General features: G+C 53.4%; 1 protein-coding gene across 1 annotated transcript in view; it reads right to left on the bottom strand.

Moving 5' to 3' along the window:
- Positions 1-584: 584 nt before the first annotated feature.
- Nkd2 (NKD inhibitor of WNT signaling pathway 2) overlaps positions 585-26286 on the bottom strand; it is a 26082-nt gene continuing 380 nt past the window's right edge. Inside the window, exons 2-9 of the mRNA XM_017803026.2 lie at positions 26018-26121; positions 7227-7287; positions 6032-6156; positions 5405-5500; positions 4657-4804; positions 3976-4060; positions 3313-3440; positions 585-2145 (exon numbers count right to left, since the gene is read on the bottom strand). Coding sequence (XP_017658515.1) covers positions 1568-2145; positions 3313-3440; positions 3976-4060; positions 4657-4804; positions 5405-5500; positions 6032-6156; positions 7227-7287; positions 26018-26121 — 1325 coding nt within the window. The 3' untranslated portion in view covers positions 585-1567. The remainder of the gene's footprint in view (positions 2146-3312; positions 3441-3975; positions 4061-4656; positions 4805-5404; positions 5501-6031; positions 6157-7226; positions 7288-26017; positions 26122-26286) is intronic.

Here is a 26286-nt window from a genome sequence, read left to right as displayed (position 1 = left end):
GACTCCTGCCCAAACCCACTGCTGTGGTGTGGGTGATGGAGACTTGTGTGTACTGTCCCACAGCCATGACACCACAACTGTAGTCAATGTGCAAAGGAGGAGGTGGCAGACTCTAGCCAAGCATGTATATAATCTCCAGCTCCAGAATGCCCAGCAGCAGTCCTCAGAGCTTAGAGCTTACAGGTCTCCCTGTGCACATGGGCCCAGCTCCTAGGAGCCACCACAGTTAAACCTCCAGGTATTTCTTAGAATGGGCACGATGTTTAAAGAGAATAAACACGAGATTGTATTGCTGCTTGACACCCTGTGTAAGCCATGGCCCATGTAGCCTATAAGGTGCCTTGTGTCCCAGTTAACATGAGCCAAATTCTAGGTTTAGAATGCTGATTTTTTTTCTTACACCTATCCCAGATCCCTTGCCCCTATGAAGCTGTGTGTACCCACGTGTATCAATCAACATAAGCCAAGATGACATCATACAGCACTCTCTCTCTGTAACAGCTGCCCACCATCTTCACTTGCAGCCATAAGGTGTAGGTAGACTAACCGTGGCTCTCTGAAGTGTGTTTTAATACAGGGTATGATAGACTACAAAATGCACCATTTTTTATTACGCTAAGAAGACATAATGCCACCAGCTCAAACTCACAAGAGGCAATTAAGTTCCCCTTGTAGCATCCTGCCTTGCTGGAGCCCAGCAAGGTTCCTTGCTGGAACCATGGCTTGTAAGGTTCCCACACCCTTGCAGACCTTGTAGAAGGGACACTTGGAAAGTATCCCATGGCTACACCATAAGAATCAGGACTGGACCATTCACATTCAGGTCCACCCTGCTTGCTTAGACAAGCAAAGCCTTGTGTAGGGACCCCCCAGTGTGACCCGCCCCAACCTGCCCGGGGCCCTCTCCGTGTCCACCTAGGATGCTGGGAGCTCTGGAGACCACTGGCTGTCTTGTGCTGCCCACCTGAGCATCACCTCGCACCTCTGCCTGCTCACATACCCGCCACATTTCTTGCTAATATTCCATCCTTGGTTCTGCTGTGCTTGGTGTCACGTGGGGAACTGAGGACACGGTACACAGGAAAAGCCACTCTCTGAGTCCAGCCCGACTTTACAATGAATAAATGTCATCAACGTTTTCATCTTTTCTATCCACTCGTGGGCTTATGCCAGGAACAACTCGAGGCACCCAAAGATGGAAGCACCACGATGCCAAGCATGTCTGGGCACGGTCCCTGAAACATCTCAGGCCACACTGTGCAAGCAGCAATGAGGGCAGGTGCTTTTCTGCCCTCGGGTCTGGGCTTCATGGATCACACAGGAGCACTTGTTCCTGCAAACCATCAGTGGCATCAAGTGTGCTGGTGTCCGTGTGGTATTGAGGAAGGACACAGAAGAGGAAGGCTTTGTCTATGAATGTCCAGCCTGGCACCATCTCCCTGGTGCCCACTTGACATCTGCAGCTGGGTGTCGGACCAGGGGATGCTGTACTCACCACTGGGCACATGCCACCACCTGCTCTGTGCTCAAGGGCATGCGGGCAGGGTGCAGGACACTTGTCTGGGTACTAGGATGGGTGGAAGTGGTGATGGTGGTGGTGGTGGTGGTGCTCATGATGGTGGTGGTGTTCATGTCGCTGGATCACAGGCACTGTGTAGCCTTCAGGCCCCAGCACAGGTGGCAGGTCCCTCACCACCTCATGCTCTACCATGGCAGGCTGGCTGTGCCCCTTCAGTGGTGAGTGACCCTCCCTGCCCTTCTGCCGGTACCGCTTGTGGCCATAGGGCTGCGGTGGGGGTTGCGGTGGGGGCTGTGGGAGGTGGTGACCATCCTGAGTGGCCTGGGGCAGTGGGGCAGCCTGCAGACAGTGGCTGAGAACTTTGCCAGGCTTGCTGCTGCCTGGCATCCCAAGTGGCTTCCCTGAACCCTTGGGGGACCTGAGGAACTGCTTCTCCTGCCCCTTGAGCCGGGGCTGTGCAGTCAGGGCCCGGGCAGCAGGCTCAGCGGCTGGTATAATGTGGTCAGCTAGCACTTGGGACCTGCGGTGGTGCATGGCGTGGGCATCCGACTCCTGGGAGCGGGACCTGCTCGGAAGGTGTGTGGCCCTGCCGTGGTGTTCTTGCCTGGCTTGTTCAGGTGGTGACCCTGAAGACAGGACACAGTGGTAACTCACAGGGAGGCTTGGAGCACAAGTCGTACCTGCAGAGGTTCCCATCAGAGGTGGCCACTGACTGTGTCAGAGCTCAGATGGCCACATGCCTCAAGCAGTGGGTCGGAAGAAGTAACAGCCCAGTTCCAGGCACAGCCTGGACTCTAGCTGAGATTAAGTACTTCATCAGGGACCCTGGATGTCACCTCTCAAAAAGGGATCCGGTCACCTTGGCAACCTCATGCCTGGCCAGGCTCACCTTTGTTTCTATCTTAGGTCTAGTCTGGATTATGGTAGGGGGCCTAAATGGAGGACAGAAAGCTGTGTTACATTGGGGAACACTCCAGTGAAGGGCCAGAGTTCATATCCTCTCCTCCCCCTCTCCCCGTCTCCCCCTCTCTCCCTCATAGATTCTTGGACCAACCTGCCTGAAGCTTTGTGAAATGCTTAAGCCCTTTCGGTCAGCCCCCTGCAGTGACCTTAGAGACAGGGACTGCACAAAGCACATGGGGCCAGCTCTTCCCAGGTGAGGGTCACCCTTAGCCAGAGACCTCTAGCCAGGATGTCTGGGGCAGACTGAAGAACTTTCTCAGAGATAAAGTCATAACGTATGAGCTGCCTGAGCTGACAACCCCTTGCCCTCAGGGATGGCTAGTAGGAATGAGGTGGGTGGGTGGGGACTTGGCTTCCAGTTGTTACGGTGCTAGCCAGGCTGCAGTTCAGGAATCTCTGAGGGACATAAGGGGTCCTGCAAGATCAGGAGGGAATGTGCAGTGGGGCAGGCTTGCCAGTGTCCACAATGCTGACTGTCCACCTCTCCTGCACAAACTAGCAAGTCTGTGCTAACATGCAGGTTCCCCCAACTGTGCAAGGGGCTTCTGAACCTAAGCCTAGCAGTCCTGCATCTCCCCTAAGCCAGGGCACATCTAGCACACACATCTGGGTACTCACCTACCTTGCTTTCCAGGCCCCTGCCAGGGACAGGAGGGGAAGGTGTCTGTCCACATCTGGGCAGAGGGGGTACCCAGAGTGTCCACGTGAGGCAGGGGCACCTTACTGGGACCCAACGCTATAGAAAACTCGAGACTCCTCTGCCTGCTTGCACCTTCATGGGGGTGTCCACACCCAGAGGAGTTATGGGCCAAGGGTCCTTCAGTACCTACCGGGACCAAACTTAGATGTGTAGTTTTCGATGCCAGCGAGGTCTAGATAATGATTTCTGCGCTCAGTGTTCTCATCCACACAATAGGGCACTCGCATAGAACAAGGCTGGGGGTCAGCATGTGGCCTCCTGGGTAGAGCAGAGAGAAGAGGCCTGACTACCTGAGGCTAGAATTTCAATCCTTTGAAAACAGGGGCACCTGCAAAGGTGGATGGGAATCTAAGGGGCCCAAGTGGAATCTTTAATCAGCACCCACTATCCCAAACAGGCAAGAGGAAGTTCTGTGTTGTCTAGAGAAATAAGGTCCACAGTTATTCACAGCAGCCTTTCAGGACCCAGGATCCTGTCACCCACTATGGGCCTCATGGGGCCTGACTGGCCCTGAATATTGGGATGTTCCCTGGTCACCTAACTGGGGCTACAATGGCTCCTGCTCCCCTTACTGCCAACATTGGTGAATGGAACACAACAGCACACCAGAGCTGGGTGTCCAGGTCAGGCCAACCTGGCAACTGCCTGGCAGAGCCTGGCCCATCTCTCAGACACGGTGCTCAGCCCAGCCAGGGTGTCCTCATCCCTCATAGCACACAAGGCCTATCTTAGCACCTTTCTGACAGGAAGCCAGGAGGTCTTTAGGCAGCAGCCACTTGGCCCTACTCCTTACCTGCTGTAGGCAGACAGCCTCCTATCGGCTCCTCGGGGGTCCTCGATGAGCTCACTCTCTGTCCTGCCTCTATTTGGCTCCCGATCTGAAAGGAAGATGTTGCACTGTCTCATGCCTCATCTGTCTATCCGTTCGTGCACACCTCACTCATTTACTCCTTCACAACTCACTCGTTCCCTCATCCCCTACCTTCCTGCTTAGTCATGTTTCTCGCAAGCATTCCTCCGCTCGTTATTCCCGCTCGTTCTTTCTGCCTTATGTGTTTATCCATCCATTCTTTTGTTTTTCTGAGCATGCTATGTAACCTGTGCCGGCCTTGATCTTTTGGCCATCCTGCCTCCCTGGTGCAGGGATCGCGGGTCTGCACGACACCCACAGTTCACACAGTCTTTCCTTGCTCATCCATTCACTCACTAAGCAGCTTTGTGCCCCGCCAGGTACAAGGCCCTGCTGGGACACTGTAGAAACGAGAGGGGTTTGCCCTGGGGATTTCTATGATGTTAACAGTAATGAACCTGGGACCAGTGGTGGGGAGATAAGGGCTATGGGGAAGGGCAGTGGGCATGGAGCATGAGGTAGATGCTTGTGGGGGATGGGCTGCCCCTGCAGACCAGTCTTTGGAATGATGTTCATGGAGATGACACCATCTGAGCAGGGGGGCTCCTGGTGCAGACCCCTCACCTTGGCCAGTGGGAGGACACTCCTTCCTCTTGCTGGAGGGCTCAGGGCTGACAGTCAGTTTCACTCGGAGGGTCTTGCTGCTGCTGGAGGAGTGATTGACGGAAGCATCGACAACCTCGTAGATGGTGTGCATCAGGCTGGACATGTCCTAGGACCAAGATGGCAGACCTCAAGGAACACTGCCCGCCCTCCTTGCCAAGTACATACCCACCCCCTGGCCACAACAGGCATCTCAGCTCCACTGAGTCCCTATCAGAGACTGACTTATCCCCAGGTTAAGTCCGAGGATGTCCTGTGTGGCCTGAAGGTATAACCAGGGAGTCACATCTCTGACCTTTTACATGTAAGAATATTAGATAAACAAGTAGGTCCACTTTTCACCCAGAGACACATTTCAGCATGTTAACGTCCCATGGCCGATGAAGATGCTTCTTTGACCCTCACAGACACAGCTTGAAGGAGCAGGGGCCCAGGGTTGTCCTAGGGACGTCCCAGCTATAGAAAAAGACCATGCTGGGTTCTCTTGGGAGGTATGTGTGGGCTGCTGGAGCAAGGGGACACTGCCACTAACCTCTGAAGGTGGCAGCCACTCTGCCTTACCTCCTACCTCAGGACAGTCCTGGCCCCTTCCCTTTCTTCCAGTTGGGCATCATCTGTCCCTCCATCTACTAGACCAGCCTGGTTCCAGATCTCAGAGGCCACACCCCTGACCTGAGCCCCGTTCCTACAACTTCTGTGGGTACATTACCTCCCTGGTGACCTTTCCACTGTTGTCAAAGTCATACAGTGTGAACGTCCATTCCTGACGGTTGTCACCTTCTACTGAGACGTCACACTGGAGAGCCTGTAGGCAGCACACAGGGACAGACATGAGTCAGCTGGGACTTGAACTGGGCATACCCCCAGCTACATGTCTTCCCACTTCCCAGCCAGAAAGGCAAGCTCCAGGGCAGTTGACCTGCAACTCTCAGGCCCTGTCCTTGCCCAGCTCCGCCCCTCCTAGTATGAGCTGATTCCATGCCTCTGACTTGATTTCCCTCCTGTGGCATCTGTTCCACTCATGCAAATGATCAGGATCACACGAAGTAAAGGGAATTGGAACCGAGTGCTCCCACTGCCCCCCTTCCTGTAGGATGGGAGAACCCACTGCTGTTACCTGTACAGCAGCACTGAGCACTGACCTGCCAGGCATGGCCAAGTTCGCAGTAACATCATGCACCCACCAGAACAGCATATTTATTCTATTCCTGCTTTAAGGCCTCAGACAGGCTGAGGAAACCACCTGCTAGAATGCCCATGACCCTCATTTAGGGTCACACCATTCATCCTGGGACCCAGGGACCCACCCATGTTGGTGTGCAGGGAGAGGACCTACATCAATGTTCAAGTGCTTCTTGCCAAGTCTTGGTGGGCCCTCACGGCTTGCTGCCCCCCCATCATCCATGCCGAAGAACTGACCCTGTCCCTCATGGCTCTCAGACTTCCCAGGGGGGAGCACCACTGTGGGGACAAGAGGAGGTGAGTCAGGAGCCTGGCAAAGGTAGGGAGTTTGGGGACAGAGGGAACATGGGAGGACTATCTCTGCTCTTCTGTTCTATACAGGCCTGAACTAATGACCTGCTCATGTGAAGCTGGGACAAGGTGAGCAGAGGGAGGCCTCACCTTGCTCAGCCACAGCTGGGTGCACCCACCTTGGGTGTGCTGACAATCTACAGAGGGTTGGAGAAGACCCTTCAAGACCACAAAAAGGGTGGCTCTTGTGTCAGGAACCTCCAGGGGAGTGAGTCCCTGAATCACCAGGCTTCCCTCTTTATCCATAAGGTCATTCAACATCCTTCAATCCAGGAACCACTGATAGGCACTTAGGGGCGGTCAGCCAAATGTCCTTGTCTCCCTCCCTTCTTGTGGATGGGTGAGAAACTCTGTTTCTCAAGGCTCACTATTTTCTCTGGGTCTCAAACTGTGTTCTCAAGACGGGAGCCCAGGGCTGTTGGGCAGGTGTCTGTCTAGGTGAGCTGGGACGATGCTCAGGGCCTTACTCCCAGGAGGCAGTGCTGGTAGCCCCTCAGCTTCAGCCACTGTCTGAAGATGGACCTATAGGTCAATCCTTGTACCTACTGGTCCTGTGAGGATCACAACCCCAGGTGGGACTGACTCCATCAAAGATGCATGTGCATGACAGTGACTTGAATGTGGCTCAAGTCACACATGGTGTGCTTAGGACTGCCCCATCACTCCACACTGGCACACAGTGCAGCCCTGCCGCTAGCTCAATCTGAGGGCACTAGTCCATGGAGCCTGGCCTCCGTGCTCAGTCCTGGAGCTCTAAACACAATAAATATGTTGGGGACATTGTAGTTCAACCTTTCGCCTCTCCCCACTGCCGCTCCAAGCTGCCTGTTGGGTAAGAAATCAAGGTGATGGGGGCCGCTATGTGCTAGGGAACTAACTGCTCTGGAGACTGAGAACTAACTGGTCCTGCTCCTGCACACTATTGTGTGTCAGTGGCTCTGTGGTGTGAACCCTATGGTCAGGGAAAGTCTAGGAGTACCTGCTGGAGCCGGACTCACCTTCTAGAGGACCCTGGTCCTCCCGGAAAGGCCCCTCCTTGGAGTCTCCATTGAGCAGTTCCTGCAGCAGAACAGGGCAACATGCGACTGTGAGGCTCAGCAGGGCAGAGGGGGAAACAGACATGAGCTCTCTGAGGCCGCAGCCTGAGTGGACACCAGCCCCAGACATTATGGGACTTCTTCATCTGTAGGACCAGAAACACCAGCCCCTTCCAGCTTCCTACTGTCGAATGTACAGATACCCTTATGTGCCGAAGACATTTCTGGGACCAGGCCTCATTGCCTGCAAGCAAGGCACACTGTTCAAAGTGTGACTTGGGACCTCCCTGAAGCTGAGCCCCATACTGTTGACCTCAGAGTACAAGAAGAATCCAAGAACGCCACCTGGCCCCCAACTCCTGGCCTAGCCTGGCGGTGCTTCCCACCAAAGCTATTACCCCGGTACCTACAGAATGAACTCAAGGTAGTGTCCACTGGAACTACAGAGAGGCCACTGCCTCCTCTAGGGATGGGCTGAGGTGCAGAGATGGTGGCCAAATGACACCCTCAACTACAGCTGATCTCAAGAGCAGTTATAGAAAAATGGGAAAGACTTCAAAAACACCCAAGTGATGTTTCAGCCAAGAAACTCTGCACAACAAAAGCTCACATGGTTCTTGTAAATAGTCCACAGAAGCAAAGGATACAGGAAGGGAAACATAAAATGTGCCAGGCAAGCCATCTGCAATCAAAGGATCCCGCCTGGAGGGGGACACGGAGCCCCCAGCCCAGCACTCAGGGCCCCCAGGAGCAAGTCCCAATGGTTTCCTAACATTTCTGTTTGACTCCAGGTGGCTTCAAAGCCTTAAGAGTCCTCAAGGAGATGCAAAGCAGAGTTAAGAACCCCTCCAACCAGCCAGCTGGCAGTGTCCTTGGGTTGGGGGCAAGGCCAGAGGATACCTTTGGTTTGCAGCTAGATGCAGGAGGAAGATAAGGTCCTTCAGTTTTATGTCTCATCCAGAGCAACTGAATACCCCAGTGCAGCTTGGCACATTCCCACCCTGACCAGTGACCACAGGAGTAGGAAATACTTTCCTCCATTTCCTGGGAAGAACATGGGGGTGCCTCACAGGCCTACCACCCTCCTGCCAGGCCACTTAGCACTACCTTACGGGGTTCATGCCCATCTGCAGGACACAAAGGACACAAGCCTTGCTCAAACTCAAAGCATAGAACAATGGAACGTATTTTAAAGCCCAACACTTTGGGATAAGGTAGGAAAAGCATTCTTCTCTAGCAGCAATGGAAGACAATAACCACAAAAAGCCTCAAGCCCCAAATACTGTTCTGCAGAAGTGTTAAGGAGGAACACCAGAAACACTCAGGCACATGGGACAGAGACCGGATTGCAGCAGGATTCTGAGTCCTGGCTGTGCTGGGCTCGATGAGGACAAGCCCACTGTTGGTCCCGGCAAGGAGAAGGAGCCAGGACAGGCTCAGGCTCCTTAGGATGACCCCAGAGTACAACAGGTGGCTAGGGGGACAGGGACGAACTCCTCTCTAGGTCTACTTGGCTGTGTGCCAGAGGATGGCTGGGCCAGTGCAGAAAACATACTCCAGCATTTCAGTAGTCTTTGCTGCAGGAGACCAAAATGCAAGACTGCGTGACCAGAGACAGGAAGTGAGGGAGACCCCGCTCATATCTAGAGTTCAGGGGTACCCTTAGAGTCTTCCTCTCTCTGGATGCCCCTACATTGGGAACAGGCCACACGCACAGCTTGTTTTTAGGATGCCATTTGGGAGATTATGCTGGCGATCATGTTAATGAGAAAAAAATCTTAAGTATTAAAAAGTCTTCTTTCCAGCCAGGCGTGGTGGCACTCATCTGTAATCCCAACACCTGGGAGGCAGAGGCAGGTGGATCTCTGTGATTCTGAGGCCAGCCTAGTCTATATAGCAAGTTCAGTCCAGTCAGAGCTACCAGTGAGACTCTGTCCCCCCAAAATGCCCCCTTTCCTTCACTGATTAAATGACTGAACAGCCCACAGATGCAACATTCAAAGGATCTCATTTCGCCCTACTTCAGGAGGTTTGCCCAGCCCTATATCTGCTTGGTGTCATATCCTTCTGAGCCTGGAGGGGCAGGGGGCCATCGCATCCCAGGTGGATATGAGGTGAGACCTCATAATTTCTAAAAACCTGATTTGGGGCTATTTTTTTTTCCTGTAAAATCAAAACAACATGTGAGGTTCCAGCTCCCATGGGGTGTGGGGCTGGAAGCCACGGATGTGGCTTCCATGGGCCTCATCCTGTAGGGACCTGGTGCTGTAGCTCACAGGCCTAAGTCCAGGGGCTGCAAGTTGCTGCCAACAGAAACAGTTACACAGGGAAGCCAGGGGTGGCTGACTCCAGGCAGGGGTTGCAGGCTCAGTCAATGTCAAGTGACAGGAACAAGGGCAGGTGGTCCAAACATCCAGGTGGGCATTTCCCAAGGCACCTGCACCTACCCTCGGGAGTCCAGCCATGCCTGAGAAGTGGTGCAGACAACAGCAGGAAGGCAGCATGGAGAAGAACTCTAGATTCTCAAGGTTCTCCCCGATGGCACCCCCAGGGCTCAGCCCTTCCCCACTAGGCCCATGGTCAGAGTTCAGATCCTTCATGAAGAGGTAAGTCTTACCTCACTGAGAAAATGGCGGCTACAGCAGCCTCTGGTGGAGACGGACATGCAGCTGACAGGCTGGAGCCCAGAGTTGCCACTCTCCAACTTGGCTATCATGGCCACCACTCTACTGTACCCTGTATTCAAGGCTGGAACAACTGGTCTGCAAGGACGCCTTCCACTTCTTGTTTTTTGTAAAAATAATCTGGGCACTGGCTTTTGGAACCTCGCACTGGTTACAGAACAGACTAGATGCACAAGTAGGCAGGGGAAGCAGGGACACTGACAACAGACACGGGGCTGGGGACGGAGCTCAGTGTAAATTTGTACAAACCCTGAGTTGATCTCCTGGGACATTTCCAAGGCTATACAATAACGGGTCAGGACCTGCTATAACTGACAAAGGACACACCAGCTGGGTCCCCATCTTTGGGCAAGGCCACTGCAGCAGACCCTATGGGCACACACCCAACCTCAGAACATGCAGGTTTCTAAGTCCTAGGCCAGCAGTGACTGGAGAGGCCCTGGATCAAAGGAGGAAATAAGCATTTGTGGGGTAAGTAATTCTGGCCTCTGCGTGGTGATTTAAGTCAAATCTGTCCTGTTTACATAGAAATGCCCTTTAATCTGCACTGCTTGAGTTAAACAGAAAAGCCAAGAGCTTTAATTGCATCATATAAAACCTGTGCAGGGCCACTGGCCAGACTTGCAGTCCCCGTGACTTAGGCTCCTAGGCGGGCATCACTTACCCTGCTGTGACAGAGTCTGGTGGCCTGAGCCCCAGCTGTACCTCCTGAGGGGTCCCATTCAATCCAGCTCCTCTCAGAGCCCAGATCCCACATGAAACCCTCTACCAGACCCTCTTTTCTCTGGCCTCTGCAGCCACTCCTCTCTGGCCAAACTTCTAATCTTCCTCTTTATGCCCTCAGTTGCTGGACACATGTCCATCTCTGTCCATCTTAGGCCCTTGGATGGCCTAAGTCAATAGATACCCCAGTCACCTGAAAATGACACAGCTTGGTTTCTGAGCATCTTCTTAGTGCCTGATCCATGGGCACCTCCTTACAGTGCTCAACCATCCCCAGGCCCTGCCTGCTGCCCTCTTAGCATCACCTCTTTCTTCCCCAGTCTCTGTTGGGTGCTCTCTTGGTCACAGGGGACCAGCATCCTGCCTGTGGGGTCCATGTTCCAGTGGAAATATGACTCATAAACAAGCTGGCAAATATCCACAGTGTGTCCAGGACTGACTCGTGCTGGCCTGAGGGGCTTCTCTCCCTCCTGCTGCATATATGAATAGTCCACACTCCACAAACACCCATTTGTTCACATTGACCACAAGGAGCTTTCACTGTGGGATCCCCACAGTCCAGGCCACCCGAGGCTACGTAACACACAGCCTCTCCAGAGGCCGCCACCCACAATTCCACCTGATTCCCTCCTGAACTCAGGCCCATGGTCAGCTGTTCCTCTAGCCACAAGGACAAAACAATTCTACATCGTCCCAGCAACTGGTCCTTGTGCTGGACTATCCCTGTGAGAGGCCCCAGGCTAGCCCATGTCATAGCCCATGAGACATTCCCCATACGTGCCGCTGGGTGGCAGCAGTAAGTGGAAAAGTTTCCCATCCAATCTGGACTGCTGATTTACAAAGCCATAGGGCAGTTTGCCCAACTATCAGCACACGGCAGGACCACCCACCGCTGAGGGAGAATCACATCACCCACCAGAACCTGAGGTTATTTGGGGCCATTCACCCTGCAGGGGCCCCAGCATCCTCCAGGTACCTGTCATCCTGGGTAGCTCTGGGAGTGAGATGCAGAACCAACACAGGATAGATGTGCTTCAAGATAGCCCCATGCTAGCTGTCCACTGCCTGAGGTATCCCCAGACTCAGAAACATGAGGGCACAGTCTCCACCTGGTCCTCATGCAAGGGCCAGACAAGAAGGCAGCTGTCAGTCCCCACCTGGCTAGCCCCCTGGGCCTCGCTGCATTTGGAGGCCCTAGACAAGAGGTGGATGTTCCCAACCAGGCCGAGGACAACCTGGTACTAAGGGGTGAAGTTTCTTTGAGCATGACCCAAGGGTTCAACCATCAAGATTCCTCTTTCTGGAAAGAAGACAAGATAAGAAGGGGTAACTTTGCTGAGTACCTCCAAGAGGTCTGGGTTCCTGGCCCAGTCGTGTGAAAGCCAGGACAGTGGGTGGACACGTGCAGTTTCTTGCTGGAAGGAGTGGACACGGTTACTTGTTAAAGAAGTCAAAGCCCTCCTTGGGCTCCTTTCTGAGGACTCTTTCGGTATTTTTTTTTTTTTTTTTTTTTTTTTTTTTTTTTTTTTTTTTGAGACAGGGCTCACGGAGGCCAGGATGACATCTAACTGCTCATCCTCCTGCCTCCAATTCTCAAGTGCTGGGATTATAGGCAAGTGACAGCACACCAAGCTTCTGAGAATTACTTTTTATCCAGGAGGCAAATGTTTACTCCTGTCCAGAAAACAAACTGCTAGTCCAAGAGGTGGGACACATCTCCCTTCCTGTGGCCAGTTCCAAGGACTCATACTATAAGAATTCAGGCTCTGGCAGGGCAACAGGTCAGACCCAAATGGAAGGAACAGTCTGCCCCAGCTCTCACAGAATCTGCTTCTCTGGGACAAAATGCACATTACCCACAACCAAGTCCAGCTGCCCTGGCTTCACAGCCTCCAGGAAAGGGCTCCACCCATCAAGTGTAAGATCGAGGTAGTGCAGCCTCCAATATGAACTAGATAAATGAACAGGTCTTATCAGAGTCCCAGAGATAGGGGCAGGGAATACAGAGAGAGACACAGAGAGAGACTATAGTCAGAGAAAGAGACACAAAGATAAAAGCAGGCAGAGATGGGAACAGAGAGGAGTGGGGGTCAAGCCTTCAAGGAGTGTCCAAGAGATGAAACAGGAGGAAGTAGGGACAAGAGTAAGTGTTCTGGGGCCACTGCCCAGAACTGTGCCCAACAGGGCAGTGGCTGCTGGGTACCACAGACTACTGGAGGGGGTGGGTGCGAGGATAGGTCTGTACATGTGTCTGTCTGCCCCATCACTGGTTCCTGACCATCAGGAAAATCACCTACATTCATCCCCTAGTCCCTGACAGTCATTCTGCCCCTCACCAAAGAATTTTCCAGAAACATGACAGGGACCACCAGGATGAGTCATACCACTTTGGGGCAGCTCAGTGTGGACACAGTCCTGACCACTATGAGCAACTAGTATTGGCGTCTGGGTCCTGGGCTGAGAATAGCCTGTTGGTGGGCAGAGAGTTGCAGGAACTGTTTCAGATTCATGGCATTTTGTGGGGTCAGGCAGGAAGTGGAGGCGTACAGGAAAAAGGTCAGTACCCTCAGGTAAGTCATGCAGAAGCAGGAGCAGGCGAAGTCAGGGACAGTGGCACACTGTCCCTTAGCAAGCGAGCCAAGGGAACCAAGAGATTACTTGGGTTCTTGTTGGGGGGTGTTGGTATGCTGGCTGTGGGAGTAACATGGGCATCCCTCAGGCAGCTCAAGTGTGGGGCGTCATCATAGGACGGACTATACTTGGGGAAGAAAGAGGCCCAATGGGATCCTGAGGAATGACCAAGAGCTGGGATGTCCTGAAGGACTTGACGAGAGGGCGGTCACAGTGCTGGGAGTGGTATGGTCAAAGAGAGGAAAGGAGGGGAAAGACCATAGTGCCTTCTGCTGGGGCATGCATCAGGTGGAGTTAGGGCTGGCAGGAAACAGGAGGCCAGGGAGGGGGCATGGGGAAAGCGGGCTGTGGAAGCCCTCAGAGCAGGGAAGCAACACATGGGGTGACAATGGATTAGAAAGCCCTCAAAGGCAGGGGCTTGTTCCTCACACGGGCCTCGGGAAGGTGTGGCATCTGGCCCCAGGCCCTAAGCAGCAGTGTTTTCTTAGGGGAAGGTGAAGAGGCCGCTCTGCCTGCTGCCAGGGGCTGGAATTCCACTTCCAGGTGCACCGCCGGCGTGTCTGTCTGGAAACACTCGGCCAGCTTTGAAGTCACGTCTCAGTTTCAGCAGCTAAACAGTTTCAGATGTGACAATGTAATTTTATGGGCTTAATAATTCTGACACATGTGCAGCGGGGGCCCAGAAGTTCCTGCAGTGCCCAGCGGGTCCCCTTCAGGGGCTGAGGGCCATGAGATCCTGATTCTGAAGCAAGACGTTTAAGGATAATGAATCCGAAGCCACCACAAGGAAAGGGATGCAAAAGGCTTTGTGTGCACAAGCTCCAGCCCAGCTTCCTGCTGTCTTCTAAGACCCACAGGCCCACACTCAGTGCAGCAACATACACCACACATGCTCTGGGGACTTAAGCATCCACTCTCCACACGCACCAAGGAGGCCCAGCTCATGGCCAGCCCGTGTAGTACTAGACAACTGCAAGAAGGTCAACCAGTCACCAAATGAATGCATTACAGGGATGAGCTATAGATGAGCCATACGGGTTACTGGAGAAACCCCTGCAATGTGAGACAGTGCCAGGAAGGTCAACAAGCGTGAATGGTCAGCAGCCTCCCTTTAAAGTGAGGAGGCCAGGACTCTCTACCACTCAAGAGAGAGGAACTCAGGTGACTCATGTCATCCATGTTAACTGACATAAGTGGGAAACAGAGGACTACTGGTCCCATACATAAGCACAGAAAGGATATTCCACATTCCTCCCATCTCCAACCAAGATGTCTACAGAAACAGGGACCCACCTTGAAACAAAGAGCTTTTCCCACACATACATTTATACATGTGCACATGCCTGTGTGTGCAGCCTGTACATATGTGTATACCTACATGTATCTACGCACACTGTACACATATGCACATACATACATACATGTGTATGTGCATACACACAGACACAGACAGATACACATACACACACATACGCACACACACAGCTTGCCCAGGGAATTAAGCAACCATAAACTACGCTGACTACTTCCCTGGTTTTCTGGACATCTTGCAGTTGTTTTAGGTTTGGCTCTCAATATTCCACAGTCATTTTGCAACGAGTCCATAGCCCGATTTCCTAGTCCCAGTCACACCTGCCACCACACTTGTCTTCACAACTAGAAATTCATAATTTCACAGAAAAAGGAGATCAAGGCTGGGAAGCCTTCCCTGCTGGTGACCACTTACCACAATGGCCGCAAAATGAAAAAATGGAACCCAGACTCAGATCCCCCAGACTCCAAATCCAGATCCTCTGCTCTGATGAGAGTAGGCTTCACAGACCCCAAAGCAGTTCCCTCCATCTCAACTCTCCCTGAGGAAATCCACAGGATACCTTTGTTTCTTGTCATTTCTATTAAAGTCGTGTGTTTCCCATTCAATGGCAGATTAATTCCAAAGCTGGACGAGAACACAGCTGAGCCCTGAGTTACTGGTTTTGTTTTACTTTAGATGGCACTGTGTGACGTGGTGTTCTTACCAGAGATAAGCAGGCAAGAAATGGCACCAGGATCCTGGAGAGCCCACAACTCAGAAAAGTCAATAAATGGTGTTCCTGTTTGCAAAGTGCTCTCCTAAGAGTTCTGCAGAAATATACCCTTGCTGGCTCTGCTGCCTGGCTGGGCTGTTGAGATCAAAGGGGGCCTTGCAGTTACCCTATCTGGCAGCAGCTATGGTGGGCCTTAAAGGGGCAGAGGCCAAACCTAGAGCCTCTAAACCCACCCTAAGGGAATTTAGTGAGGTCCCTGTGATAAAGCTGTATGTGCGTCATCTTAAACAAATGATCTTGTTTCAGAAATGGCATCAGCAGGACCTCCAGACAGCTGAGTCTAGCAGCTGCTGGATAAGTTGGGGTAAGGACGCCCAGGGTCCTCCAGACAAAGAAGAGCAAAAAGCCTGGACACACAGCAGGGGTAAAGTGGACAAGACCCAAGGGGATGGATGGTTGGCCAAGAATATTCTGGCCCAGGAGGGAGCTGGGAGCTCTGACCCTGTTACTTTGCCTACCAAGGCTCAGGGCCCCTGCACCACAGACAGGGAGATGGTACCCACTGTGCCCCTCACTGCTTCCTGAGGTGTTCCTCCACAGAAGCAGTGCTCTTCCTGCTCCACATCTAACCTCTGTCTATTCTACACCATCACAAACAGAAGGAGCCCTCAGATCAAGTCCAAAGAACCTTCTTGGCAGCTTGCCTTCCACACAGATGGGCAGATGTCCTCTCTAACAGGACGTGGGCATGTAGAGCAAAGCCAGTGGCCCTGCCCAGCAGGGGTGGTGACCTCAGGACTACCACCTCAGCAGGCACCCCACAGGGAACCAGCCTGACACTCTGCCCCCTGAAGTCATTGGATGTTGTTGGTTCCTCATCCCAACTATGCCTGGCCACATCTGACCCCACGAGAGCTGGTCACTGCTCAAAACACGGCCGGACCTCGGGGCCCTCCTGAAGTGCCAACAGGCTGTTTCTCCAGGGCCAACACCAGCTTCGCTTTCAAGAAAGCTCAAATCATTTAAACAATTGGGAGGAAAGAAAGGTCCGGCTGGCCTCCCCAAACTTCCACGGACTTATTTGTCATAGTGAAGAAGTGGGACCCAGAAACCCCATAAGGCCAGCAGGGTAGGGAGGTACCCTCCACTCAAGGGCTACCCTGTACTCTCACAGCTGCAACACCTGTCACAGACATAGCAGGCAACCTCCCAGAGCCACAGAGAGGCTGGGACCCATGTTCTTGGTCATTGCCGCTCCAAGGGGTCCTCTGTACCCTTCTGCGTGCATTTTCCCACCTCCTGGAATGTGTGTCACCTACTCCTGCCTCGGGTTCTTTATACTGGCAGGACTCTTGTGGAGATATCTGGACAGCCACCTTTGTCAAGGCCACCTCCCCACTGATGCCCAAACCAGGGCAGTCCCACCCTGTCATCCTCTCCTGCACCATTCAGGGACCCTTCGCTGGCTCTTCCGTCAGCCCAGGCACAGCTGAAGCACTGGGCAGGCAGTCAACCTTGGGGCATAACAGCAGCAGGGACTGGACGGAGGCTACCTAAGTTGGGGAGTTCCAGGGGCACTTGCACAGGGAATGATAAAGACAAGCCAAATCCAGGGGTAACCCACTCCTCCATGAGACCTGTAGGCTTGACAGCCTGGCCCTGGTGAGATATATAGGGGGCTCAGTGGGCACCTCCAAGGAGGATGAGGGCCAGGACGGCATGGAGCCCCAGGATGGCATGGAGCCCCTCCCCTTGCTGGGGAGGCCAGTCAGCTGGGTCAGGGAAGGACTATGTGGGCAGGGACTTAGCAAGTTATGAGGCCAAATGCTGTGAGTAAGCAGCCAGGACTTCCCCACCAAGCCCAGAAGTCTGAGAGCAGGAACAAGACAGGGGGCCAGATGAAACCTGGGAGACCCCACAGAGCGAGGTGGGCAGAAGAGAGTAGAGGGGTCCAGCCAGTCCAGCTGCATTCTGAATCCCTCTGAGAGAACGCTGGTGGTTCCTGAAGGGAGGCCTGTGTGCCAGGTTCCTGGGGCAGAAGGAAAGAGGTACCTAGCGTGGCTGTTCCATGTGGTTCCTGGGCAGGTTCTTCCTCAGGGACAGGATGAGGTCAGGCTTTCACTTCACAGAGACAAAGAACTCATTTCCCTTCAGCAGATACGAGGCTGGGTCCTGGTGGTTGTCAACTCAGGACTCTGGGTACTGCCGGCCCCTAGGACAAGGGCCAGCAGTACCTACAGTCCTAGGGACAGAGAGCAGGGAAGGACTACAGGCCCAGCACAGGGCCCTCCACAGAGTTCTAGATGCTGATCCGCAAGGATGCCTGACACTGTGTTAAAATAATCTCCATTTGAATTTCTGAATTAAAATATTACATGCTTTTTAGCTTCTCTGATTTCAAGGCTCAAAACTAGCTACAGCTTCCTTAGAAGATTCTGCAGAACAAAGTAAAATAAACCCTTCCCTCCGGCTGCTGGGCTGTGTTGCCGTCAGTACATTCCAGCTGTGCGTGGCAAACAGGATCGAACAGACCCAATTTGTTCAGCGTTGGCATGAAGGGCTGCCAGCGGGGTGCTGCCAAATCTCCCATCAACGCGAAAGCCGATTACAGCACACACCAACCCAGCGGCGGGCACAGCTTGCTGTGAGACGGGTAGGGGGCCAGCGAGAGCTTTTGATCATGGGCAGGCTTATCTGTAAGCAGCAGCTCCAGCAAGCCAGTCCTGTCCAAGCAGATTCTGTGCGTCTACCCACGATGGCCCTGAGCATCCAACAGGCCAGAGCTACACCTGCAGCTGGCACATGGAAGGATTGCTCTCATCTCTCACAGGCCTGGGATAATGTTGTCCTCCTTAAGAATCTGCCAACCCACGCTCCAAGCCAGGCTTCAGTGAGTGCTACCTGGCGTGAAACTGGATTCATGAAAGAGAACAGAGCCTGAGGAGGCCCCTCCATCCTCACTGGGTCGCCTAAAAGGAACTCACTTGCTCAGACCCACGCTGAGACACTTGAGTTGTGACAGCCCAAGCACAGCCACAGAAAGTAAGAACCAAGCAAAAGGTTTGTGGGGGGCAGAGGGGGAGGCTCTGCATGGATGACAGTGACAACTCGAAACATGCCTGGAATACACGGCCACTCTTCTAAGTGCCACCTCCCCTGTGAGTAGCCTAACGTGAGCCACATACCCCAAGGACCTTGCAACCACTCCAAAGCCCCATGTTCTTCCTGAGGCTGTGGCTACCCTGGTCCCACCCAGCTTTGCTTCTTAGCACGTCTGCTGACGACTTGGACATGAACAGAGGCCCAGTGGGGCCTGACAAGTCTGTGCAGCCGGAGGGAGTAGTACCAATTCCTCTTTCACCGGGGGATTTCAGTTTCTCACCTGATCCAGGACAGACCCCGAGGACTCACCCCACATGCTGCCTCTTTGTTCCCCTCTAGAAACCACTCTGCCAGTGGGGACAGTTAACCACAAAACTCAGAAGGCACAGGACTGATTCCCTAGAACTGCTTGAGGGTAGGGGAGAGGGTTCAAGGCCTTCCCACCTGCAAGAAGTCCACCAGGAGGTTACAAAGGGAAACTAGACACAGCAGTAACACATCCACAAGAACCTTCTAGGCACAAGCACATTGAGCTGCTTTCCTCTGCGTTATGGTCTCTAGCCCTGCTCTGGTGACTGTGGTCTCAGGCCCTGCTCTGGTCTCGGGGCTGAGCTTCCATGTGGAGATGAGCTGAATGGTGTGGGGTATGGACCCTTCGGTGCTGTCCATGTTAAGAACAGCCCACAAGAGCACCCTCAACAGTTCCATGAACAGTCACTATCTAATGCTAACCTCACCCCCTTGACTGTAGCACATACCCATTGGGATGTTCTGGAAAAGGACTTCAGAGCGGGGGTTAGACAGATGGGCTTTTCCTGTACTCCAGAGACAGCTCTGTAGGGATCTGTGGGTCAGCCAGAAAGTAACAGCAGCCTTCATGAGCTGCCTTGGCCCAGCTTCCCCAAAGCCTCTTGGGGCAACACAAGCCTGTCCTCATAACCCAGGGACTTTCTGACAGAGGTGACATTCTGGGAATTCCCCTCACCTGCAGGAAAAACAGGGCCATGTCCACAGGGCTTAGTTTTCCTAAGCCCACGGGACACTGGCTCAGCAAGTGACATCAGGGCTATTGTGCAAATCAAAATTTAGGAGGGAAACCATCTGCCTTGGTCAGATCAGTAGAATCCTGTGAATGGCCTCTTCTAACTCAGAGATGGCACACCCAGGGCCTTTTTCTCCATGTGAACCCTTCCCATCTCATCAGTCCTGGTGGGTCTGATCTTACCAGGCAGGCTACAGGAGCTGCCTGCCCAGGGAGACACTCTTTCATCATAAGGTTTACTATGCACAGCTGAATATGCTGCTGGGCGCTCAGCTTCATATGCCCTTCAAGGTCAGAGTCCTCCATCGTTTGCAAAAACCTGAGAAGGTATCAGGACAGAGCCTGACCACTATGCTTTCTACATGTGGGTGGCTCTACTGTGTGTCACTACTGATGCTCAAGGCTTGGCTGCGGTGGGGGACGGGGGACAGCCTCTGCAGAGTGCCTGCATCCTATTCTAGACCCTTGTACTTGTCCTCTCATCTCTCCTAATAGGACTATGAGAAGCATGTGGCCCCGAGGCTACAGGGGACAAGCTGAGCTCCAGAGACTCGTGGAACAGGCCATGAGACTGGCCACGTGGCTGAGCCATAGCAATTATAACCAGAGCCAGTTTAGCTACAGACCCACTATACTGCTGCCTCCTGCAAACCATGGGAAAAAAAAGAGTCACATTTTAGTTAACCCCCACCATAGGGCTCCCAATGCTAAATCTAAGATTTCAACAACCTCTTGGGGGATGACCAGTGGGTACCCCTTGACTTCACAACTGAGGCTGGAGACTGGAGACATGGCCCTGACCTCTACTTCTCACTTCCTGAGAAGCAGAAACCACCAACCCCTGTCCCCAGCCTACAGAGCAAGCAAAAAGGGGCCGAGAAGGACTGTCCCCAGTACTGGGAAGGGGCTAGGCCTAGCTGCCTGGACATGCTGTCTGTCTGCTACAGCCAGCTCTAGACAAGCAGTAGCCACTAGGAAACGGGGGGGGGGGGGTAAAGGAGAACCAGACTAAATAAATCCAAGACTTGTTACCTCCATGTTCAACTGGAAGGTCAGGCTATTCCCGTGCACGTGGTTGAGCATGGTACGGGACCGAGTGCTCGAGAGGCCAGGCTATGCCCTGTGCACAGCGGGACCATGGTCCCCACCCAGAGTACTCACTGGCTGGCCTCCTGCTGCCCTTGCTCTAGGCTCGCCTCAGACCCCTCACGCCTCACCAGGGCTCCATGTCACTCAGGGCTGCTGGTCAGCAGGGTGACCACAAGCTGACTTTTGGTTCAACGATGCCAGCAGTAGCTCTTCACCAACACATAGGAACATTACAGGTTTGGAGTGTCTGCCAGCATCATATGGTCACAGTCTAGTCACACAGTCATCAGGAATAACGGTTGACTTCTCAAGACTGCAAACTAGCAATGAGCTTTTTTTTTGGTCTTTTTGAGACAGGGTCTCCCTGTAGCCCCAGATGTCCTGGAACTCACTATGTAGATCAGGCTGGCCTTGAACTCACAGAGAACCGCCTGCCTCTGCCTCTCGAGTCCTGGGATTAAAGGCGGGCACCACCACTCCCGGCCACAATGAGCTTTAAAAAAAAAAAAAAGGCAAAAGGCAAAATGGGCCCAACAAAATGGCTCAGGAAATAGAAGTGCCAACCTGATGATCTAAGCTCAGTCACTAGAACCATGTAAAGGTGGAAGGGGAGAACCAACAGCACATGTCCTCTGACATCCACAGATGTGCTGTGGTGTACACACTCATACATGCGCATGAGCGCGCGCGCACACACATTTTTTAAAGGCAAAATGGGATGGGTACATAGCTTAGTTGGTAAAGTGACTGCTGAGCAGTCATGAGGACCTGAGTTCAATTCCCAACATGGTAGTATGCACTTACAATTCCAGTACTGGGGAAGTGGAGGCAGGTAGATCCCTGGGGTTTGCTGGCCACCTAGCACAGTCTAATCAGTGATGCAGGCCATGAAGAGACCCTGTCTCAGAAAAACAAGGCAGATGGCTCCTGAGGAACAATTTCTGAGGTTGATGTTTGGCCTCATGTGTGTGCATACATGTGCACCCGTACCCTCCACAACCATCACACCCTCCCCCACGCACATAAAGGCCAAGATTTTCATACAGAAAACCACAAAATATTACTGAGAAAAATTATTCAGCCACCAGTAAAAGTGGAGGAAGTGGCGCGAGTTCCTGAGAGGTGACACCCTTCCCATGGTGGCTTACCTCCTATTGATGAGGGTAGGGTGAAGCCATGTCTTTGCTTTCATTAATACTTCCAGAAAGCTCAAAGTACATCTCCTTGAGCACAGGGGCAGGTTGACCTGAAGCTGTTTTGGAAATCTATTTGTGCTACTTGGGTACTGGCCTCAGTCCTGGCTGCCTATGAAATATCTCAAATCTAGATGTCAGCCTGAGCCCTGTTCCCAGAGTCTCTGCCTAAGCACTCTGCATGGCACTTTCTGATGCAGAAGAGGGCAATATGCCTGCACATGCCTGCTCCCTCTGTCCCCAGTAGGGAGCACTTGATGGACGTCCTGGGTATCTCTTGAGGAACTTGTATTCTGGGGGCTGTCTCTTTGATGAGCAATGCTCTGCACAGGGAAAGCCTGTGCTAATCAGCCCTGTGTCCTATTGTAGACATTAGGGATTCAGTCCCCTGTCCACCAGGGCCACAACCCTAACTGTGGCCTCTAATGGTCAATGTCCCAGAGCTCCTGCCATGAAATACCAGGGCTCTGGTCACTGAGCAAAGCAGAGCCCAGGTATACACTGTCTCCCAGAGGCTGAGTACCCCCCAAGTAACAAGCAGGGGCAGACACTGAATGCATAGTGCTCGGCCAGTCCATGTGGCCTCAGCCCCTCTGAGATGACTCCAACACCACCAGGACAGCCTGGAGGCCTAGGCCTCCTTTCCTTCCTATATTCAGTGAGAACTACTCAGCTCATTGGGGTGAGAACTACTCAGCTCAGTGCAGGATGGGTAGGGTTCACTGGAGAAAATCTGCAATTTCAGGTGCACAGGAGGGGCAGGGATGTGATGTCACCTGACCTTGGGGACCTTCAGTGCTCCTTGAGGTCACAGGCCCCCAGACTTATCCTTGGTATACCTGCACCTAAGTGAACCCCTGGGCTTCTGTGTCCTTCTGTCCTGGCCTCCCAGAGTTAGACTGCATCCCAAAAGCCAGGCACACAGAGGGCACCTAAGAGAGCCAGAAGCAGTAATGATGTGTGATGGCTGCCTCGTGCCCAGGTGGCACACACAAGCCGCCCCTCTTTGTCCATGCCCTGGCACTTCCAGGATCTCCCTTTTAGCCGTTTTGTGGACAGTCCCAGGGAAGAACTGCTCCTTATGTGGGGCACTCGAAGTCCAGTAGCTGAGAAGCTATGATGTCCCCATCACCTCCCTGGAGCTCTGTGTTTCTCCTGCAGACATGTCTTGTGGCCCTTGTGCCATGTTTTTGTGTTGTCCAGGGATAGGGAGGTGTACAGACTGTAGTGGAAGCATGAGTATCTCAAAGGTTAATATCTCCTTTCTCCTAGCAGAGGCATGTGCACTCCGTAGGTGAGGTTGCAGAGTTGAGGGGCTGAGGCCCCACCACCAGCCTCTGAGAACTCTGACTAGTCAGAAGGCATTGAAGACTAGATGGGAGAGCTTTCCAGTTCAGGGAGGCCTGTGGACCGGGCCACACTAAGGCCTGCACAGTGAATTCAGCTCTGGTCTAGAGCTCAGCCCTTGAAATTTTTCACACCGGTCACTCCCATGTCCTCCAAGGCGACCTCTTGAATAGTATGGCAGGTTGGCACACAGAGGATGACCACATCAATATGGGTGGAGCTAAGAGGTAGTTTGTGAAGCTGGGGTTTGCCCAAGACAGCCACACACGGCCCTGAGCAGACCAGGTAGCCTCCTCCTTTCCTCCTACAGATGTGGATGGCTAGAGAATGCCCACAGCCACAGATCTGTTCACAGCAGCCTCAACTTCTACATAGGCAGATTTCAGAGTTCAAGTTAAAACCCCACTGCTGCAGTGAGCAGAATGTTCCTTCCTCTGGCTTAATGAAAATCTGTGTTTAATTCACAACAAAAAAACAGAGACTCTTGTCTTCTGAGCAATTTCCTGCCAGCCTCAGGGAGAGCTGGAGAAATTAAAGACAGTCTAGCAGAGCAAGTGACGCACTTGAGGAGACCATCCTGCTAGGAGCGTTGTGGAGCCTCAATCACTCTGAGAAGAGCTACGGCCAACTGCCCCGACCCCATCACTGCTATCTTAATGCCTGTGACCACTGTTGCTCTGATGTCACATGCTGCTTTCTAGATCATCATTTAGCTATTGCTAACAAACCCATAAGCAGGGAGCCACACTGGCCCTGCCACACCTGCTACACAGCAGAGCTTCCGGGATCAGCCAGGACTGTCTCTCAGGGTAGGTGGTAGAGTCCTGCCTGGGCAAATGCCGACATTCAGGAAACTTTCAGATGCACACAGATGCAAGGACCTGTGCAGCTTGGTAGCAGAGTCCAAAACAGTGTGATCAGGAATAACCTTCCTCAGGGTCAGGGAGGACACGTAAGTTGGGCAGAACTCCAGACCTATTCATTGAAACAGAGGGATTTGAGGAGCACTGACAGAAACCCAACACTGACTGTCCCCACTGAGCTTGTCAGGCAGAAGAAACAGTAGGAAGACAGTGGCCCCTCCTGGACCTGGACAAAAGCTGCAGGTCACAAGGACAGGGATTCAGTTTCAAGAACACCTGGACCTGAAGGACAGTGCACGAGCTAGGGTCTTAACTCAAGGTAGTGAGTGCCCTGCCGGGGGCCACAGCCCGGAAAGGAAATCCCTGGAAAAGCAGTGCTGTTGCTCTTGGTGACTAAAGCTGTCAATCTTTCTGAGATTCTGCTCTTTCCATCTTAGAAAGGTTTTCTCACTCATGAAACAAGAAAAAAGCCCCCCCGGCCCCAAAATGTAGGGCTGGAGAGATGGCTCAGTGGTTAAGAGCACTGACTGTTCTTGCAGAGGACCTGGGTTCGACTCCCAGCACCCACATGGCGGCTATGCACTGTCCTTAACTCCAGTTCCAGGGGAATCCGAAGCCCTCTTGAGGTCTGTGGCATTTCATTGCACAACACAGGTGCACTCACATACATGCAGGCAATACATTCATACACATTAAACAAAAATAATAAAATTTTTAAAAAATGTAAGCCAGAGTCCATATCACTTGTTAAAAAGATGACCTAAAGTGTGGAGTCCTAAGATCACAATCTGACTCTAGTAATCCCACAGCCACACAGGGGCTTTCATTCTCTAGAGAGAACACTGGCTCCACACCCCAGTGACACATAACTTCCCACGTGTTGGCCGAATTGTGCCCTGTTACGAACACCACTGCTCTTGATTGGGGATCCCACCTGGGGGCTCCAAAGATCTAGCCCACATTTCCTGCTAGGGAGCCCTCAAGATTGACAGCCAAGGGGCAGGGCCAGCCCCAGGTTCCCAAAGTCCAGCTCCAATTTTACATTTCTGACCAACGAGGCATCTGAGAACCGAGCTGTCCAGAGTCATCACCCAGTCACCAACAACCAATTCCTTAGCAAATGTAAGTGGCAGTGAGACGGGCCTGAGCAGCTGTCTGGACACCTTGCCCGGTTTCCTGTTCCGGAGAGGGGCAGCACATAACTGCCTGAGTCTCCATGCTGGACCCACAAGGACTCAGCATGCACCCCACCTCTACAGCAAGTGTAGATGTTCTCAGGAACCACAAATCCAAAGTCCAGCACATATGAATTTGAGCCTGGGTCTCAGGTCACAGCCATACAAAGTGTTCAAAATACAGCCAGAAGTTTTCATTCATCGACCAGTAGGAAGCCCTTCCAGAGAGGACACAGAGGACCCTGACCCCAGTCAGCTTGCTGTCTGCACAGGGCTGGAGGGCAGTCTACTCTGATCCAGCTCTCCCTAACATCAGTGACAGCCTACAGCCCACTCCCCTCCTCCCGGCAGATCTAAGCACATCTGTTTTATCCAAGCCCCGCAGGGCCCTGGCCCTGAGAGGTTCTCTGCTCCTACACAAGGCACTAATCTATCAGGGATTCCTGAGTAGCTCTGGTGGTTTGGGTGGCCAGTTTTCCCACAGTTCGTCTGTCTGCAACACACTCTCCGCCCCCAGGCCTCTAAAAGATGGGAGGCAAGGTTGACCCTTAAGTCTTGCCAACTTCACTATGCAAGCTGCTGGCGCGGTCCCCCAACTCCTCAAGCCTAGGACACTGATATCAGTGCCAGTGACTGGGCCCCCGGCTCTGCCCTCCAGCCCCTTCCTCACCCAGCTCCTCCTACACAAGGGGTGGAGCCCCCAACCCACCCCTAACTCGGGGTCGGTCCCCCCACTCAGCCCCCACGGGAAGACTAGATGCCGGGGAGGGATAGGCTGTCCGGCCAGTCATCCGGGCCGGGCCGTGGCGAAGGGGGTGCAACCCTGCTCCGCGAGCCCAGCCGTCGCGCGACCCCTCCCGCCGCCGGGTCGCCTACCTGCTTGTCCCGCGCGCGGTGCTCCGCGCAGCCTCCCGCACGCCGCTCCGTTTCCTCCGCGCCTTTGCAGCCGCTCGCGTACGCGGACACCACGAAGCTGTCCCCTGCGGCCCGCCGGCGGACGCGCGGGAAACGCGGCACACACAAGGAAGGAGACCGTGAGCCCCCCCGGGCGGCTCGTCCGCGGCGCCCACCCGCTCCCCGGGGCCCCGCGGGGCGTGTCCCCACCCGAGGGCGCGAGGCAGGGTGCGCGCCGGACTCGGCGCTCC

Source organism: Nannospalax galili, unplaced genomic scaffold (genome assembly GCF_000622305.1).
Source record: "Nannospalax galili isolate Female #2095 unplaced genomic scaffold, S.galili_v1.0 scaffold1146, whole genome shotgun sequence".
Classification (NCBI taxonomy): domain Eukaryota; kingdom Metazoa; phylum Chordata; class Mammalia; order Rodentia; family Spalacidae; genus Nannospalax; species Nannospalax galili.
This window is presented reverse-complemented; position numbering and strand designations above follow the sequence as displayed.